Source organism: Numenius arquata, chromosome 19, assembly GCF_964106895.1.
Source record: "Numenius arquata chromosome 19, bNumArq3.hap1.1, whole genome shotgun sequence".
Taxonomy (NCBI): domain Eukaryota; kingdom Metazoa; phylum Chordata; class Aves; order Charadriiformes; family Scolopacidae; genus Numenius; species Numenius arquata.
In genome coordinates this window covers 11,968,024-11,986,868 of record NC_133594.1, presented here as the reverse complement: position 1 = coordinate 11,986,868, position 18,845 = coordinate 11,968,024, and the positions used below count along the sequence as shown (strand labels likewise).

Sequence of the window (18,845 nt, the reverse complement as noted above, 5' to 3'; positions counted from 1 at the left end):
CCCCTTCTTTTGAAGCATTCCTGGCAGTCTCTGATGAGCAGAGTGCTGTGCTGAGATTCCGCCCGGTGTCACCATTTCCACGGGCAGCAGCAAGACTCACCAGCCAGGCTGTGGCCTGGAGCTGCAGCTCTTGTGTCAGTCTGGCCAAGAACTACTCAAGGCTCTTCCATGTCCATTTGTGCCACGCTGGAGACCAGCAGACAGTAACACAAAGGGATAAAAAGAACTGGTGCCGGGGAATGCTAAAGTACAGCTCTCCTTCCAAAGGCAACGTGCTGATTCAGAACAAGGTGGGCAAGGTCCCGTTTTCACAGCATTGCCCCCAGCAGCACTACTTGTATCCCCCCATGAGTAAGCTCAGGCATTGACCCACCTTGGTTTCAGCATCTTCAAAAGGCTGTAACTTTAAATTATTTTTAAAGACCTATCAAGCGTTTGCACCTCACACACTTCACTGAAAGCCTCTTTGAACAGAGCAGCGAAGCTGCTCTTGCCCTGCATGGCACCAAGTGGGGCCAGTGGCAGGGCCAGCAGGACCACCACCTCTGCCAGCATCTCAGGCGGTCGCAGCTGCCAGCCCTGCCGGTGGAAGGGCCACTCACCCGCAGAGCCTCACCCGCAGCAACCGGTGAGTCCAGGAGGCAGCAGGTCCTCCCTGCACACCTACACCCAGAGCACCTGCAGCAGACAAGGGAGGTGCTTGCACTCTTCTCCCTCAAAACCGAATGAAATAAAATGGGATTTCTAAAAGAAAAATGTTTCCAATGGCTGTTTGCTGCCTCCCAGGAGCAGCTCCTCCCCGAGGGCCACATCCAATTAGCTCAGTTGCTGTGATTAGATAAAAGAGCCAAAAGGAGCCAGAACCGCGCTCCCAAAACCAAACCCCGAAGGACGGTGTCTCCGTGAGTCCCCGATGGCAGGATGAGGGGCACTGGAAAGGGCACCGGAGCCACCTCTCAGTCGGTGCAGGACCACCAAAAACCATGACCAACTTTTAACTGGTGGCTACTTCTTCTTTGTAATTTACCAAGACACTCTCAGCCCTTAAAGAGAAGGCCACAAACCCCTGCTCTATAAATACAACTTGTGAGCTCGCTTAGAAATTCTCCCTTTAATCTGAAAAAGTACTGTCACCCTCCTCTCAGCACACCAGAGAAGCTGCCTTCTGTGCTCTAGACTCCAACTAAATCTCAGTTGTCAAATTAGTAATTCATCTTTCTTGAATAACTATATTTTTAGCAAAGCTACCAGATTTAAATAATCAGACCTGCCAATGCTACCCTAATTTAAACATGCTGACGAACTTTCACAGGCAGCATCAGCTAACATAATGAGTTTCTGGATGACAAAGAACTTCAGCCCGTAGTTCTCTACACTACCCAGGGTAATAAGCACTTGTTCTTTTCTACAATGCGCACATAAAAGAGGAATCTAAATAATAATTGCTGTAATTATCTTGAAAAATATGTGGTGATTAATGGTGATTATGAAAATCTGTATAATTGTTCATTGAAATCTTCAACGATCAGATGCCTCCTTGAAACAGCCATTAATGAAGAACTTTGGAAGACAAAAAGCATCAAGACTCAAGCCAAACTCCCGCCTGTCTGCAGCGGGAGGACAGGGCTGCCCCCTCCCGCCAGCGCTCCCCAGAGGGTCCAGGTGTCCGTGGTGTGACGCCCGTGTCACTGCGGTTCAGAGCACCAAGTTCAACCTGTTATTTATGCAAATAATTAATTACTCTTGTATCCAACTAGCAGTTTGTCATGACACATTAATGACTTGATAGACTTCTATGAACTAGTGAACACAGGACAGCAGAGCGCTTTTATCGTCATTTAATTTAAAAACGATCCTGTGTGAAATTATCTAGTCGTGAGTGATGGAAGCATAAAGAACAGACTCAGCAAAGCTTCTTTTGGATCATTGCTTTATTAATGGTAACGTCAGGGAAATGAAAAATGCTAACATTGTCATATTTAGCTCCTGGGTATAGATGAATGGCTGCCTCGGTGCCTGGCGGGTTCAGTTTGCACACTGCAGTGAGCGCTAATTCTTCACACCACCATTGTGGGGATACACAGCCATGGAGCAGTGTACACACCTCAACTCCCACGGAAATAACAGCTGGTTCTGCATTTAAATTCTCACCATAAGCTTTTATAGCTTTGGATTTCTTTATTGCTATTTTTGCATGGCCTTTTACACTTGAATTTTCAACTGCTGATATTAAAAATATTTAAATAAATCAATCCCTTGCAAAACATTTTCCCGCATGACTTTGAAAACTAAGCATTGCTAATCCAAGCCAACCAAACAACCCCAACATCAAATGTACTATTGCCACCTTTAAAATTTAAATATAATCTTCAATTTTAGAAAGAGCTTTCTGTAATACTGCAAAAGTCTTCAGATTTTCCCCAGACTGAAACGCTGCAGAGTGTTTATGTTTTACCAAGATGAATATCTCATAAACCAGCCTACAGCAATACCGTAAAACCAGCAAAGCTCACCTCTTCAGAGAAAACCTAATTTTCAGCTAAATGACACCAGAGGAACTTGGGAGGGGGTCCGAAGCAGGGGCCTGGCAGGTGGCCAGGTATGGTGGCCTTCCAAGGAACAGGACAGGGACTTCCCAAGCCCTTGCAGGGCACGTGAGCTACTGGATCCAACGCCCGCCCGCCCGCCCACCCAGCAGGGCTGCTCCTGCCTGTGGCACAGCCCTTCCCGGCCACCAGCATGCCAGGACTGGTGCTGGGTCCCCCGACCGGCCACGGGGGGCTGGTGGGACAGCACCACGTTGGCCCAGCAGGGACAGGACACCTGCATCAACCCGGCACCTTGTGTGACCTCGGACAGGGGGAAGTCATTCCAAAGTATGGAAAAAATGTTTTACAACAGTCTGCAAAGCATCAAGAGCAGGATGCAAGCTTTCCAAAACAAACGGCGCTCTCCGTGATGTAGAGCTAAGCCTCCTACTTCTATATTTCTGTACCCGGCCATTTCAACAGTGTCTGAATACTAAACATGTGTGTGCGCTCCCTGCGCTACCGTGCGCTGTCCCAGCTGGAACCCCACCGCTCTGCAGCTCCAAATCACTAATGAGAGCAGAACCTCGGGGGGAAAACAAGAGCAAACCCTCCCATGAGCTCCTGCCAAACCGGCTATGATGGAGAACGCTGCCGCCGCCCCGGGCCACGCTCCCTGCCTGCAGCCACCGCCCCCGCGACGCACACACGCCTCAAAAAGAAAAGTACCCAAATATTAAGACATTGATTCCGTTTCCTCTGGCTCCTCTCCGGTCCCTTTTCAGCCCACCCAGAGCAGCCCCACAGGCAGGGACTCCTGGACTGGGGGTCAGGGGAAGGCAGGGCTGCCCCCAGCCCAGCAGAGCACAGCCACACAGCAAACCCGCGGCAGCCGCCAGCTCCCAGACATATTGCCGTGTGCGCTGCCGCTCAGGCTGCCATCTGTGCTGCTCCCACAGAGCCCGCCGTCGCCGGCTGTGCCGAAGGGATCCGGGGGTTGCCAGCCCTGCGCAGCCCCTCGTTAGTCCAACGCAATGACAAGAGGAGACCAGAGCAGCCGGGATGGTCCCACACTCTGCTCCAGCCATCAGTGGGCTCAGCTGGCAGCGCTCGTGGGCTCTGCCCGCGCTCCCGGCCCTGGAGGTGCCTCCAGCAGCCCCCAGCTGGCCCGTGGCCACCTCGGCCCTTGCTCAGCTCCTCCAGACCTTGGCACATGCCAAGGAAGTGGCCCCGTGGCCCCATGCCCGGGGCTGGGCCAGGCATCAGGACGGCGGCTGCACTGACCCACGGGATGCCCAGTGCCGGGAGCAGGAGAGCAGTGGCCTCCCGCGCTGTGGAAGGAAACCTCTGCAATGGGAAAGGTTTACAGCTTTCCTGTTCGTCTTGAAACGACTTTGATTAAAAAAACAGACCTGGACTAAATTTTCATTTTTGCTAATTTGATTGTCAGCCTTGATTTTCTCTGTTTCCTGCATAGCTCACGACACGGCACAATTAGTTCTTTACTGCTAGATCAAGCCACGAAAACACTTGAGAAATACTCCTGGTTTTGATTATTTTCTTTTTTAAATAAAGTGAAGGTTAAGTACTGCATGGTGACGGCTCAGGAGTACCTCAGCGCCGCGGCCGTATCAGCACCAGAGAACATGGAGAGACTTCAAACAAGCGCTTCAAATTGCAAGTGTTTAGGAGCTCTTGATTTTATTATTTTTTAATAAAATGTCCCCTTTGAAGTCTCCGCACCACACTAAACTTCAAAGATCACACCTAAGCATGTGCTACTTCCAAGCAACAAGCCTTAATTAATTATAGCGGAGCAGATAGGGCGCAGGGCCGGGGTGGGGGCTGCGCAGCGCCGGGGCAGGGCCCGCTCGGGACGGGGGGAAGCGCAGGCCCCGCTCCAGCCCGCGCACGGACAAAGCGCGCTGAGGAGAAACACAGACGCTTTTCAATTACTTTCAGCTCGAGCTGTAATGACAGACAGACTCCTTGGAAGTCATTAAACATGTAATGTCTGTCTGCGCAGGGCAGGGAGGCGCGGGCAGGGCCGGGCTGGAGCAGGCGGCTGGAACTGCGTCTGGGGAAGCACCCACAATGGCCGCAGTGTTCCCGGCTGTAAATCCTCCCTCTTGATGAGAGAAACATCCTGCTGGGGAACGGCTGCTTCCTCCCCGCACTGGTGGGGTTTGCACTCCAGTCATTCCAGTACTGCAGGTTGGGAGCAGGGTATGTTAAAGAAACACACTGCATTTTGTTACCATTTCTGGCCCTGGAAGCTCTGGTTTTCCCTTGCTGAGACACCCCCGGAGGGGTGACTGTGTACAAGGGGCTAGGAGGCTGTCACTGCGAGCGTACCAGGCTCCCCGACTCGGAAACCTCTCGGGACGGGTCCAGGGCAGTGGCTGATGCTCACATTTCCAACGATGGCTGTGGACCGGCACAGCACCAGCATTGGGTGACCTCCAGCCACCACTGGGCCACCAACAGCTGTCCCCACATCTGGGGAGGTAAGGGTGCGCAGCAGCCTCTCTTACCGTGGCTTTGGTTTAAAGGACTTGTTTTAAACACAGAGGCAGCTTCCAGCTTCCAGTAAGAGCAGGGAAGGAAGACGGAGCAGCTGTGCCGAAAGGCTCATGCTCTCCCCACCACAGGCACCCCTAAACACAAAGGGAAAGCAGGAACTCACCATGAGCATGGCCACAAAGGCCCTGGGACCCCCTTGGTGACACATAGAACGTGTGTCCCCACCAGCCAGGGGTGTGATACCCACCCAGCCAGAGCAGCCCTGACACGGCCCAAAAGCCGGGGTCTCCAGCGCAGGAGGAGACGGCGGTGTGGCGAGGACGATGGCCGTCCGTGGGAGACGGCACCCAACACCAGGGCCTGGGGAGCCCACGGGGCTCCTCGGCCTCCCGAAGCCAGACCACGGAGCCACGGCCCCGCAGAGCCACAGGCTCTCCTGCAGGAGGAGATCCACTGTGCCCAGCACAGCAACTCGGGATCCAGATCTCCTAATGTAATTTAATTTTTAAGTGCTCAGAGTCATTAGTGTAGCCACATATTTCTATCAGGTAAATTTCATTTGCATATGCAAATTATATCTAAATACACTGCACCATTAATATGATCACTAATTACATAATAATAGTCACCAATCTCCACACAGATCAAACTTACAGTTTTGTAGCTATTAAGGAAATTGTGCTTTGTAATTAAGATAATCCTCATTTCCAGATGCTAATTAAGTATATAATAATTAGCTTCTTTTGCTAATGCAAATTAAGTATTTTCATCCTTATTGGTAAAAGAGTTGCTTATCACTTAAAAAAGAGGCAACCTAGAAATAATCCCTCCTCCCCCTTAAAGGTGAAAAGGTAACTCCATTTTTATCAGTCTCATTTGTGAATGCAAATTAGCCCTGATTAATCAAGTCACAGATAAATGTGCCCGTCTCACAGCATGGATGGCCGCCTGGAGCTTCTCTCCTGCCCTCAGAGGAGAAGGACCACTGGTGGCCACAGGGCTGCTGGCCCAGGCACAGCTCCTCTCCCGGCGGTGCCACCGAGCCCCCGCCCGGCACGTGGCGGGGAGCGTCCGTGAGCCCTGCCCGGGCCAGCCCACGGCGTGCCCGCTGGCTGCCATGCGGAGCTGCGACGGCGCATGGCTCGTGCCGGGCGTGGGGCAGGCAAGGGGTGACGCAGGAGCCCTCCCTGGCACCCAGCAGCCGCCGAGGGCCAGCCCGGCTGCCTTGGCAGAGCCCAGCCTCGGCGGCAGCGCATTCATCATCCACTAAACCAATCCACCCGCTCCGTACCACCATTTGTCATTAATTATGCTAATCAGCAAACCATTACTCTCTGATGACACCACAGCACTTATTAGCTAGTTATGGCTTTTCAAAAGCACAGCTTATTGTGTATGCGAGTGCCGCGCATACATTAGCCTACAGGGAAGAAATGTCCAATTATGAAAAGAAGAAATTTGCTATTATCTCCTTCTAACAAACCAATTTAGTAATTATAAAAGTCTCTGAACTCAGAAGGATTTTTTAAGAAGAGCTGAGTGATGAAACTGGAGAATTTTGTTTGCAATAACTTTCTGAGTTGGAACTAACGTGACAATAGGGGAACGAACAGTTTTTATTATCATAATTATAATTCTTGCATCTTAACTTCAGATGATCAAAAAGCAGAATCTATCTAAAAGCACAACTGTATTCAGCTCTTTCCTTAAAGTATCTTGTTTATTTTAGTAGACAGACAACCAAATTTGCATAACTTGTTACAGATATTTTCGCAGGTCTAGGCTATTCCCAAGCTGCAGCGTTACCATCTCAGGGGTTACCCGAGCACCAGCAGTCCCTGCTCAGCCCCGCGTGCCCCGGGGACGACGCGCCGGCAGCAGGACTGACCGTCCTGGCTGGGGCACAGGGACCGCGTGTCACAGGGATGCAGCGGGGACACGGCCCAGACCTACGGCACCAAAGCCACAGGAGAGGGTGTCTGAGGGCTGGGCTGAAAACCAGCCTTGTTGGAGCATCCAATTCATTTCCCATCCCCAAGCTGTTTTGCTCACTGTGAGAGCGATACCACTAGTTTTAGGAGCTTAATATGTGTTAAGAGCTCATTAATATCATCAGAGTAAATGGGCCTATTAAAACATCTTTAAGCAATATCTGAACATAAATCTCCCTAAACTATATTTAATGACTGTACTTAAGATACATTATATGCAAGTCTTAATGAGACATTAGATAGCATTTTGAAGATTAAAATTAGAGAATCCATATAAAGTCTGTCCACTTAATGTAGCCTTAAGCTACACTGATGAAAAGCATTACTACCAAATTATTACTTCATTAGAACAAATATTTTCTAATCATTTCTGATTTATGCCATTAGTCGTCTCCATATATATTATTCGTATATGTATAAGAGTATACACAAAACAATTTTCTAGTTCCACAGGAGACGGCAGAAATTTTGAGCTTTCTAATGGCTGAGTTAATTACTTGTCTTTTTTCTATTGAGTTAAAAATAAGCACTCTTTATAAAAGTCCATTTACTGTATCCCCACTTTTCTAATTTAATTGGAGATTTTAATTCCATTAACCACAAGGTCATTTTTTAAGCACTTGCTGGTTTGCTTTGCAAATATCAGTAAGAGGGTTTCGTGGTGGGTTTGGCAGCGTCGGGTTGATGGTTGGACTTGATGATCTGAAAGGTTGCTTCCAACCTCACGGATTCTATGACTCCGTAAGATGTCCTGGACTCCTGACCGGGCTAAGTCACAGAATCATCATTTTGTGATTCTGTGACTCAGCCCCTGACTGACCCTTCAGCCCCTCCATGGGGGTCTAAGCGTGGGGCAGAGACCCTGGGACAAAGCCTGAGGGACAAAGGACCCCCACACCGCGTGGCTGCTCGTTGGCGATGGTGCAGGCTCACACGAGCCTCCGTGGGGAGGAAGGACAAAACACCAGAATTAACCGGGACCCGCAGCAACACAAAACAGTCATCACAGTGTCCCACCTGCACCAGGAACCCCTGTCCACGGCATGGCCACGGACAGGCACCAGTTGCTGGGACACGGCATGGTCAGGACACAGCGTGGCACCACCAGGACATGGCACAGTGCGGCAGCGGGACAAAGTGCGGCACCACCGGAACAGCGCGGCAGCAGGACGCCTCCTCCCACTACTGAGTCACCGCCAAAACAAATGGCAATAACCTTATTAGCAAGAGGGCTTTATGTGTGGTTTATTTTGTATAAACAGCTTTTCATTAGATAAATGAAGCCCAACAACCTTTATAAATGTTTTCAATTATGAAATTATGCCATTGAGATATCCGGATGGGGATAATCAGGGAAAACACCAGTGACACCTCTTGATGGGAGCTGGAGCGTGCCGCCTGGATGACTGCTCCTCCCAATAAAACACAGCCCAGCCACACCACTCATTTAAAAAAATCCTGCCTTATTAGATGAAATCTGTGGCAACAAGACTATTTTCATTTGTTCTGGCCAAGTCTTCTATCCAAAAGAGAGAACATCTCATTGTAACAATTTTGCATTTTTAACTGTGCAAATTAAGCATTCTTCATAAATAACAGCCTGGTTTTCTGCACTAGAACTCCTTTTTATTAGCAGCACAGTAACGAACAATGAGCAATGTGTTCTATTATTCTTTGTCAAATCACAGAATGCTACATTAGAATAACTCTGCTGGTCAATGTAATATAGTAGATTAAATTCAACTTCTGTGCAAAAACCACTGTAAAACAGCATGATAAGAAGGCTATAAAAAATTTAATTTTACTCCAAACTCCATCAGAAAAAAAAAATGGTGTGAAAAGTAATTTTGCATAATCAGTACACGCCATCTGGAACAATTAACCGATTTCTATAGAACTATGAGGATCAGTCATATCTGCTTATTAAAGATCAGAAATTATACAAGTAATAAATCCTTGAAAAAACTAAGCGTACTCCCGCCTGTCAACGCTATTTTAACTTCAAATACTGAAGAACGCCTGATAAGGCTGAAAAGAAGAGATTAATATATGCAAATTACATCCAGCATTTAAAATCCCCAACAACTGTCTCCGGTTTTCTGTCCCTTATTGCTGCCTTTATGTTTTATTCATACACCAACTCACCTGTCACTTCATAAGCTATAATATTATGGGGGTATTATTAAACAGCATAAAGCCGTGCTTTAATTGGAAAGCTTCATTGCATTTTCCAATTATTTGGAGTAAATTAAAAGCAGATGCACATAGTTTAATAAGGAGTCTAATATCAGTTCCGGGAAATCAAAATTCATTGTCATTACTATGCCGTGATAGTTTTGCAAACTGTACTCAATTTCAGAGGTTTTGAAAAGAAAAATCTGTCTGTGCAATCTGTTAATTGTCATTTGGTTAATAACTGTTCAAATAGCCAAACCACAGAGCGCCTTCTTATTTCAAAAAAATTAAACTATGGCACTCTGAAAAGCAAAACAAATGCAGGACGGCCCAAAGGCTGTGCTCCCCGAGCAGCCACTGCCCGTCCCGCGGCAGGCAGGGTCCCGCCAGGAGCATGGGGCTGAGCGGGGCTGCCCCGCATCGGGGTCCCCAGCCGTCACCTCCTGACACCTCCCCGCTGTGCCCCACGGCATCGACGCCTGCGCCACCGCCCACGGGATGGACGGGATGTCCCTGCCCGTACCTCTGCCCATGCACAACTCAGGGCTCGGGGGCAGCGGGCGGATGATCCTCCCGGCAGAGAGCAGCTCCCCGGGAAGGCGACGCGTGAGCTGAGGAACGCGGGTGACGTGCGGGAGGTGCAGCGGGAGAAGGCAGGATGTGCCCTGTCAGCCTTGTGGGACAGGGAGGGAACACAGTGCCACGGCCAGAGCTGTCGCACTCTTGTACACGTAGGCAAGAGTGAGAGGATGAAGATGATGAAGAACGCCACTTTGGACAACAGCAGGTTAATCAGAAAATCGCTTGTCTGAAAAATTCCACAGGCGGGAGGATTCGGGGCTTCATCCCTCACCGTTTGGGCTGAGCCAAACCCAGGCAGTGCACGGCAGAGTACACGAGGATCTGCACACCCTGGATGAGCTAATTTAATAAGAAATATACTTTTTTGAATCTTGTTAAATATAGTATTAAGTAACACTTAGATTTCCCTTTCTGAAATACGCAGCTGCAGCATTTTACACAAGACTTCAGTCTCCCTGAACTGCTGGATATTAATAGAGCCTTTTATATTTTGAAGATTATCCAGGTCTCTCAGTCCAAATTGGAAATTGCAATAGGGCAAAGAAGAGGCTGACTTTAATCTCAGCCTCAGTAAAGAGGTTTCAGTGCAGAATAAAGCTCGTGTCACAACTTGTCTGGTTTTTGGACCATCCTGATTAAAATTCAGTGTCACAAAAAATAAATTTAGTTCCGCTTCTATTCTTAAGAAGCTCAAAGAACACACACGTGGGGTTGGGATCGGCAGTGAAATGCAGCACAGGGCCTCCCCCTTCGGAGAGCGGAGTGTTCCAAACCACTCCAACATAGGAGGGTACCGCAGAACCACCAGAAACTCTGCTGGAAGATGAAGATAAAAGCAATTCTTGTGCAGTGATCCAAAAAATAGCATCTTCCTTTTTTTCAAAATTACCTGTTTTAATAAAGCAGACGCACTGTGCCAAGTGAACCATTTAATTATCTGCAAAAATGATGAAGCAAAACAATAGTTTGCAAAAATAAATGACTAACCTCTGATTAAAATGTCTGTCCTTATTACATACAGATAAAAGATACAGTATCTTTTAAAAGAAAATGTACATTGAAGAGAAGTAAGTGGCAGTTGTGGCACAGATAACCTGACATTTTGCAACAAGAAAGGACTTGACATACGGGCACTGAAATGTAGCGAAATCTTCATTTTTCTTCCATTTCTTAATCAAGAAAGACCTCAGAAAGATTTCTTTTGTAATTTAAAAACCAAAAAAAGAAGGGTAGGTGCAATGAGGCACCGAGTCCCTCGCTGAGCGGTGGCCACACACAGTGGCACCCCCAGCGGGGCCACCCTGCGGCCCCCAGCCCCCGGGCAGCCCCGGCCCCGCTGAGCATGTGGAGGGAGCTCGGGCAGGGAAGGAGGGACCTGGAAGGGAACGGCTGCCGTAGGAGCAGCGTGTGAAAGCAACGCTTCCCCCAAAGCTGCCCAGACACGTTACAGCCGCCCCCTGCCAGGATCCGCATCATCCCATATGGAAAAGCAACTCCCTTTCCTTCTCAGGAGCCCACTGCCTCTGATGTTTTTCCAGATCATTACCAGCAGTTTCCACTCTCTCTGCTGCCTCCAGAGATCGGATTATAAACCAGCGTGGAACGAACACCAAACCCTGCTGCGTTTCCTACAGAGCTAAGGAGCAGCCCCTCTTCCTGCAGCGGCTGTGGGGGGACCGGCCCCAGGACATGGAGCCCCTCTGCCCCCTCCCTGGGAAGCTCCCGCAGTGGCCCAGGGGGTCCCACTGGAACCTCCAATTCCAAATGCTTCCCTCTGCAACTGCAGCCCAAGCTCCCACTTCAGGACGGAACCGCTCCGAGCACTTGCCTCCCTGAGTCACTGCCTACAGAGCACACAAACCCATCCTGCAGCTCATCAGAAGCACAAAGTTCATTCTGACCTTGCTACAAAGTGTCTTAAAAAGGAAAACAAATATTTAAATATAATAAAAATATAAATATTTGAGATAGAATAATAAACAAACATTTAAATAAATATTTACATCTTTAAGGTAAATATTTAAGGTAATAAATGTCGGTGCACAGTTCCAAAACAAACACGGTAGAGATGAGCAGGCGGTGCTACCTCCAAGAGCTGCCACAAAAACAATGTCCTTCCTCGGGGCGAGCTGGCAAAGACGCCACAGCCAATGCCACGCGGCAACTGGCTGTATTGCCCTTCCTTGATACTCAGTCCAGTTTCTCTGCCAAAAACACTTCCCACCAGTGGCTGTGCTGATAATGTGGTTACAGACAATCACAAAGCAGTACTTTTAAGATAAGAAGTATTCACAAAGGCATTCCTGCATCAAATCACTGCTCTGAAAACCCTCCGCTCTGAAGCGAATGGACGGCAGAAATCGCAGCCCTGTTCACAACCGGGAACGTTGCTCCATCAGCGGATAACGCCTGTGACACGTCCCAGGATGTGACACCTTGGGTCCAGCCCAGAGGACACGGCACTTTTCCTCCAAAAGAGAATGAAAACCTTTGCCTTCACCTCAGTATCAGCAGAACCTAAGAATGCTGGCAGCTTCAGAAGACAACAGCCATAATCATGGGTGGTTTGCACTCAAAGGAATGAAAAGCAGTGAGAAGGGGCACTGGAGAGGGGCACAGCCCCACAGTGGTGGGGACAGGTGGTGGCAAGGTGCAGGGTGACCAGCTCTGCTGTCCCTGATCCGGCTGAGAGCCCCCAGGGCTGCCCACCGCTGCAGCCCACAAACACATCTACCTGCAACTGACTCAAAGTTGGGGACAGCAAGATTTCAGGGCAGAAGACAAGAACCCTCCCCAGCAGCAGAGCCAACACTGGCTTTGCCCACCTGCCTTCAGCGGGGAAAGTCCACATTGCGGGGAAGCGCGGAGCTTGGACCACCCCGTGATGTCCTCAGAATCGCAGCTGAGACCATAAAACTCCCACCTGGCAAACTCGGTCACTAGTTTCCAATGCAACATCCTGCCACCTGCCCTGCAAGGTGGGGGAAGGCTTTTTTCCACCCCTAGTCCTCTCCCCGAGCCGAGTGGGTGGAGCAGGTCTCAGACTGGCAGGATGAAGGGGTTCTGGAGGCACAGTCCCAGCCAGAGCCAGTGTGCGCGGTCGGCATGGTCCCCTGTGGCTGGGGGTACATCGTCCCCGGCACAGCCAGCTCACAGCAGCCTGCTATTGGAACTTGGAGGGGGCTTCCAAGGAAAGATGATGTGATTCGGAAGGTTTACGTTTCAGTGGCACTTACACAGCAGAAAACTGATCGGAAGCAGGAACCCCAGGAGGCACCACCATCCTGGGCCGGAACACACTGTTCATTAACTTCAGGGAGCTACAGGAGTATCTGAGCCCATCCAATTAGCGAGGCCTGCAGGAGTATGTGCACTCCTAAATCTCCTGGTTTCTGAAAGGGTTAAAGCTTATTATTAGCATATAATTTACAGGTCCTTTCTCCCAGGAAAGAAATAATGCACAGTAAATGCCACATTCATTTTAATAATACATGTTACAGTCTGTACCCAACATCTGCACAAAGGTAAAGCAGACAGATTTTTTTGACATGTCCCACTCTGCCATCCAAACACAGGCTTTTTGTTTCTTAAGTGACGGAAGGTTTAATCAAGAAAGCAGGCAATTCATCAATCGGAACAAGGCTGCTCACACCGCCCTGACAGCACACACATGGTTTCATACAGAAGAAACCTGGCCACCTGTCAGCAGCACCTTTTACATCAGGATATACAAATACACCGGGTGATCAATCCTCCAGCTCTTCCCATTCATTTCTTCCTTTTCTTATTATATTTTTCTTTATGCTAGATGTTGTACTCATTCTCTGCTGGGATAGATGGGAGACAAGGCAAGCTATGGCTGTTTATACACTATCATAAAAATTTATATACCCTTAGAGTGACTTATTTCCCTTCTATTTGAGTACCATTATTATAAATAATTTTTCACTTCATTCAGGAATTTTCCCTGCACGTTATTATCTGTGGCTGCCTGAGAGGGCTCCCTCTCTCCCTCACTGTCCTTGTGGCTCTGATAAGCCAAAGCAATATGCAGCCAGGAGACGCTGAAGGCTGAAATGAAGGCAGTATGTAGTCACAACAACATCTTAATTAAGCTGAAGGCCATGAAGAGAGACTACGTCATGAAATAGAGAGCAGTGTCTGCCGACAGGTCTCTCTGGAGCACGGCATTCTTCTTCCCGCTGCCGCCCGGTCCAAGGCGCGCACCAAACCCATCAGCTCCTCGGCACCGCGCTCCCAGCGCCCACACACCTTCTGCGCATCCACCGAGGAGGAATCCTGCCTTTTGGTCCTGCACGGGGTGGGACGGGAGCCCCCAGGTGTGGGGCCATGGGGCCCGGGCAATGGCCTCCCACATCCACCCTCCAAAGACCAATTCGTTATTTACTGTGCCGAGAGGAGTCTCCATGACTTTCAGCCTTTCATTGCCAAGACTGGAAATGGCAAAAGGCTGGTTAAAAACTGTAATTACTACTTTCAGGACCAATTTTTCCTCGACTCCAGCTTTGTAATAATAATGACATTACACACCCCAAGGGGACAGTGGGGATCTGGCAATTTCTGCCAAAATGTATTTTGAGACACAGAGTAGGTTCAGCAGCCAAAATCCACTTCACCTTCCATAGACAGGCTGCACCCCAGATGGAAGCATCCTCTTCACTGACTGAGAAAACCTGGGGTGTCTATGACAGAGAACCAAGACCATGCTGCAGCTCTTCATTTCACCCTCCATTACAGCCCACCCTGTGCCCCCCAGAATTTGGACTGGGGCGGTACCAAAACTGGAAGAGGTGAGATGGTTCGTAACGGCTTTTGTTTCCCTGTGCCAGCACCAGGAACCCTCCCGTTTTGCCAAGAGAGGGATGTCGGCCACGTGCGGCAGGGCCGGAGGAGTCCTGTGCCCCCGTGCCCTCACCACCCGCTCGCCACCACGGCCCCACACGTTCCCCAGCACCGCAGCCCCAGCACACCGCAGCCAGGACCTACCGCGCACACCACGTCCCGGCAGAGCAATTAGGGATGGCAGTGGAAGTGCGTTAATAAATTTCCCGTTGCCATGGCACTGCGGCGAGGCGCTCGCACTGCGGCGCAGCTACAACCGACAGGCTGCAAACTGCACCACCACAACGGGAAACTTGGGAATGGTTTCCACAGCACGTCTGGGGGCTAATCCACCTCGGCAAAGAGTAAGCACGCGAAGGGAATTGTCCCAGCACCTCATCAGAGCTGCTGGAGAGGCAGCAGCGGTCGGGAGCCACGCACGAGGATCCCCGCCAAGGCACAGGATGCTTCCCATGAGGAGACCCTTTCCTCAGAAAGGGCTGGCGGCTGCGATAGCCATTACAGCACAGGCACGCACAGCAGCCTGTACGGCAATGTGGTTGGAGGAGAACGTGTGGCGGGGAAGAAAAAAGTTATATACTTTGTCTGAAATGTGCTCGTGCAAACGTGGAGGAGTGACACCATGCCCAGTTTTGAGGCCTGCGTTCTGCTTTGCCCATAATTCTCTGGTAAAGTGATCAGGCTCTTCGCAGAATGGTCACCTCTCCGGGCCACGCTGCCATTCCCAGTCCCATCCATGGAGCTGCTGCCTCCCTGTCTGTGCAGCCGACGCTCTCTCAGGAGGGAAGGCGCAGCTCCCCGTCCCCCCAGCAGGACCGGCTCCTGTGAACACCAGAGCACGCCTTCCCTTACATTTCTGAATCTATTAGGGCAGGAGAGTAACAAGAAAAACGAGTACTGACAAGAATTATGCAATTGTTATATTCCGTCTATTTAGGGACCCGAAGCTGCAGTTTCAGTCAGAGATTACCTTTTAAATAACCCTTTGATTATGGTACATGAATTAATGCCATGTTCCCATGTTAGAAGTGTCACTCACTATTAATAGCAAGAATCTGTGAATGGCACATTTTTGCCATCTTCTCTTCCCTGATTATGCACAAGCACTATCTATTGTACAGCCTACTGCATCCACGGCTGCTTTTTCTGGGTCTCCAACCTGTCCTGAAATTCTCCTTCAGCCAGATGAAGGGACCGCACTTTCATTAGGTTTTGACAGAGTCAGGTTTAAAGCCAATATTTTTCTCCTCTTCAAAAATGACATAACAGAGAGAAAACTGTGGCTAAGTGTGATTCTACCATGCCTATCACAATATTTGTTCAGGTGTAACATTACTCCAAAAAAAATAATTGTAAGGAAAAGCCTCCTGCACCCAGCACTCCTCAGCGGAGCCCAGACCAGGAGCCAGCCCCACCAGAGGCAGGTGAAACGCGCCGTCGGGCCCCAGCTGCACCTAACGTTTTTCTGTAGTTCACGGAACCAAAAGCCCTTTTTCTGTGGTTCATGAACAGCTTCCAGACGACACAGCTCTGGCACACCCAGTGACAGACTCCATGGGGTACAGGGCTGTAAAACCCCCTGTCTCTCCCTGGGCCAGAGCACCAACGTCCCTTTTCAGCTCACTCCTCCTTCCAGGAAGCGAGTTCTGGGAGACAGGACCCGCTGCAGAGGAGCAGACCTGCCAGGGACAGCCCACGGGGACCCCAGCTCCACACCGAACCCACCACCTGCTCCTGGAGCACACCAACAAGTGCCTGTACCTGCACGGGTGAAGGAACGGGCTTGACGCTCACCACGCCAGTTAAACACACACTTTCCTGCTGACTAGTACTAGTTAAAAATATAAAACAGCTACAACATTCACTGGCAGGTTTTTTCCATGTTGACATCTGGAAACCATCACCAGCTCTAGCACTTGTGCACTCGCCTGGAATGGTGAGCAGAGAGAAAGCTGCAGCCAGAGAGACCAAGGGTGCATGTGCAAGTGCATGCTGCTCAAACATAATGCAGAACCCCCCCAAATCCTAACATCCACTTTCAAATTTGCGCTAATGCTGGCAAATCTAATGCCCTGCCAGTATTCAGAACACAGAAATGGGAAAGAGTAAAGATCTCATGTTTTTAACGTGTATGTTGAGCGTAGCAAAGAACAACGTGTACGACACTCATCCTTGCCAAGCAGGACAGAGCTCCCTGTGCAAGGGGCAGAGATCTCGTCTCTTACGACTCACCTGAGAAGACCATGAAAAAGATGAGGAGCAAAGTTTGTGTCAGTGCTGTCTCCCATCAGAGCTCTCACCTAGCACCTCTGTGGGTAGCAGTGTCCCTCCCCGAGGGCTGCCATCGGTGACCAGTACCGTCTGCTGTCAGTAACACGTGTGCCGGGGCACTTGGGGGGCTCTCTGCACCCCTTCTGCTCTCCACGCTCTAACAGGGCTGAGGAAAAGCTGGGGCTGTTCCACGTTCCGCACACGGGGCTGACGTGGGAGCAGGGCTGCTTTGCTTGGTTACACCTCTGGTTACACAGCAGAGCAGAGGAACCTCCACGCGCGCAGCTCACCTGATATGGCGTATAAGTTTGAGTGCTGGTGCTCCAAGTCCAGGCGTGTGCTGTGACTTTTCCCTCGGAAGCTGGCGGGAAGCGTCAGTGAGATATGTCTGAGGAAGAGATGGGGAACGGAGACGACGTTACTACAGAGAGGGAGGTGCTGCTGCCATCAGCTCACTCCTGCCTGACCATTCCGGTGGGGTTAAGCAGCAAACATCAGTTTTACCAAATACTGAGCGCAGACCGAGGTGGTGATCCAGCCATTACAACCAAGGCCAGTTTAACTGCTTTACCAGTTCCTCACTCCAGCTGTGAGCGGGACCATCTACACCTTGGGGCAAGCCCCCTCCGCCCCACCAAACACTGGACTCGGCCAACAACCAAAGGGCCAGAGGCGGCCACCACCCTCCGGGGGGGGCCAGGGCAGCTCCTCATGAGCCCAGGGACAGCCTGGGCAGTGGCTGGCGAGAACGATCCCCCTCTGCAAACACCAGTCTCAGACAGCATCAAGAGTGCGGCCAAACACCCCGTGGGACTCGGCTGCGCTTCCTTCACGGCAGAAAGTGCCAACAGCAAGTGCTCTGGATTTATCTGTGCCAAAAAATTCTGCGTACATTCATAAATATGATCTCCGAAACTCTCTTGATGACGAGGGCCTGCTCCGACCTACCCAGCGCCTGCTGCAGCTCCCCAAGGCGGGGGCGGCGCACACGCCGAGCTCCCGACACCAGCCCCTGAGCAAAGGGAAGCCAAACTTCACTCGTCACCTCCAGCTGCAGCCCAGCGCCCTCCCTCCCAACATCGCCCAGCTCAGCGTTCCTGCAGCAGAGAGTTTTTACATCTTCCATTAAACCTTCCTATAAATAGGAAAACACAGAGCTCAATGGAAGTGAAGTTGAAACTATTTTCAGTGGGTCGGAGCTTATTAAAAGGAAAACCCAGCACACGGCAAGCTCAGACCGGGGCTAGAAGACGAGGTGGGCAACCGACCTTCCCAGGACCAGTTGGTGTGGGAGGGCGGGAGGTGGCACCCAGCAAGTCCCGCTCCCGAAGGGCCCTGAGACAGAGCGGGGACTCCACACGGAGCTGCCGGAGCCGCTCTGTGCCTGCCTGGGCACCAGGGGACCCGCCGGTGGGACACAGCCCAGGAGAGCCCGAGTGGTGGGGCTGCTCACTGCCCATCCATGGTGCCCAGCCAGCCCCAGGGCTCTGCTGAGGTATCTGCCGCTAGAGAAGGCTTTTTGCTAGTAACGGCTACTGATAGCTCACAGATTTCTGTGCTTTGGTCACAGAGTTGGGCTTTTCCCTTTTAATTCAAACCCGTATTTTTCTAACACTGATCCCAGGTCTGTGTGAATTTTTATGAACCGTTGTCATTAATCTTGTGGAGCCCATTGCCACAGGTAATGAAGATGCTCCCTTCTCACGGAAGGCGCAGTGTGTGAGAGCTGAGGCAGCAGCAACCGTTTCCCACCATCAAGAGCTACAGGTCCGGGGCCGGCCATCGCCCTCCTGCCAGGAAAACCCTGTGCCCCCTCCCAAACGCCCCACCTGGGAGAAAGGGGCTGTGTGTTCTCCAGCAGAGCGTCACATCCACAGCCTCAGCCAGCAGGTTTTATCTATCGAACAAATAA

General features: G+C 50.5%; 1 protein-coding gene across 1 annotated transcript in view; it reads right to left on the bottom strand.

Moving 5' to 3' along the window:
* Window positions 1–18,845, bottom strand: part of MVB12B (multivesicular body subunit 12B) — a 59,527-nt gene that overhangs the window by 11,848 nt on the left and 28,834 nt on the right. Inside the window, 1 exon segment of the mRNA XM_074161162.1 lies at window positions 17,224–17,321. Coding sequence (XP_074017263.1) covers window positions 17,224–17,321 — 98 coding nt within the window.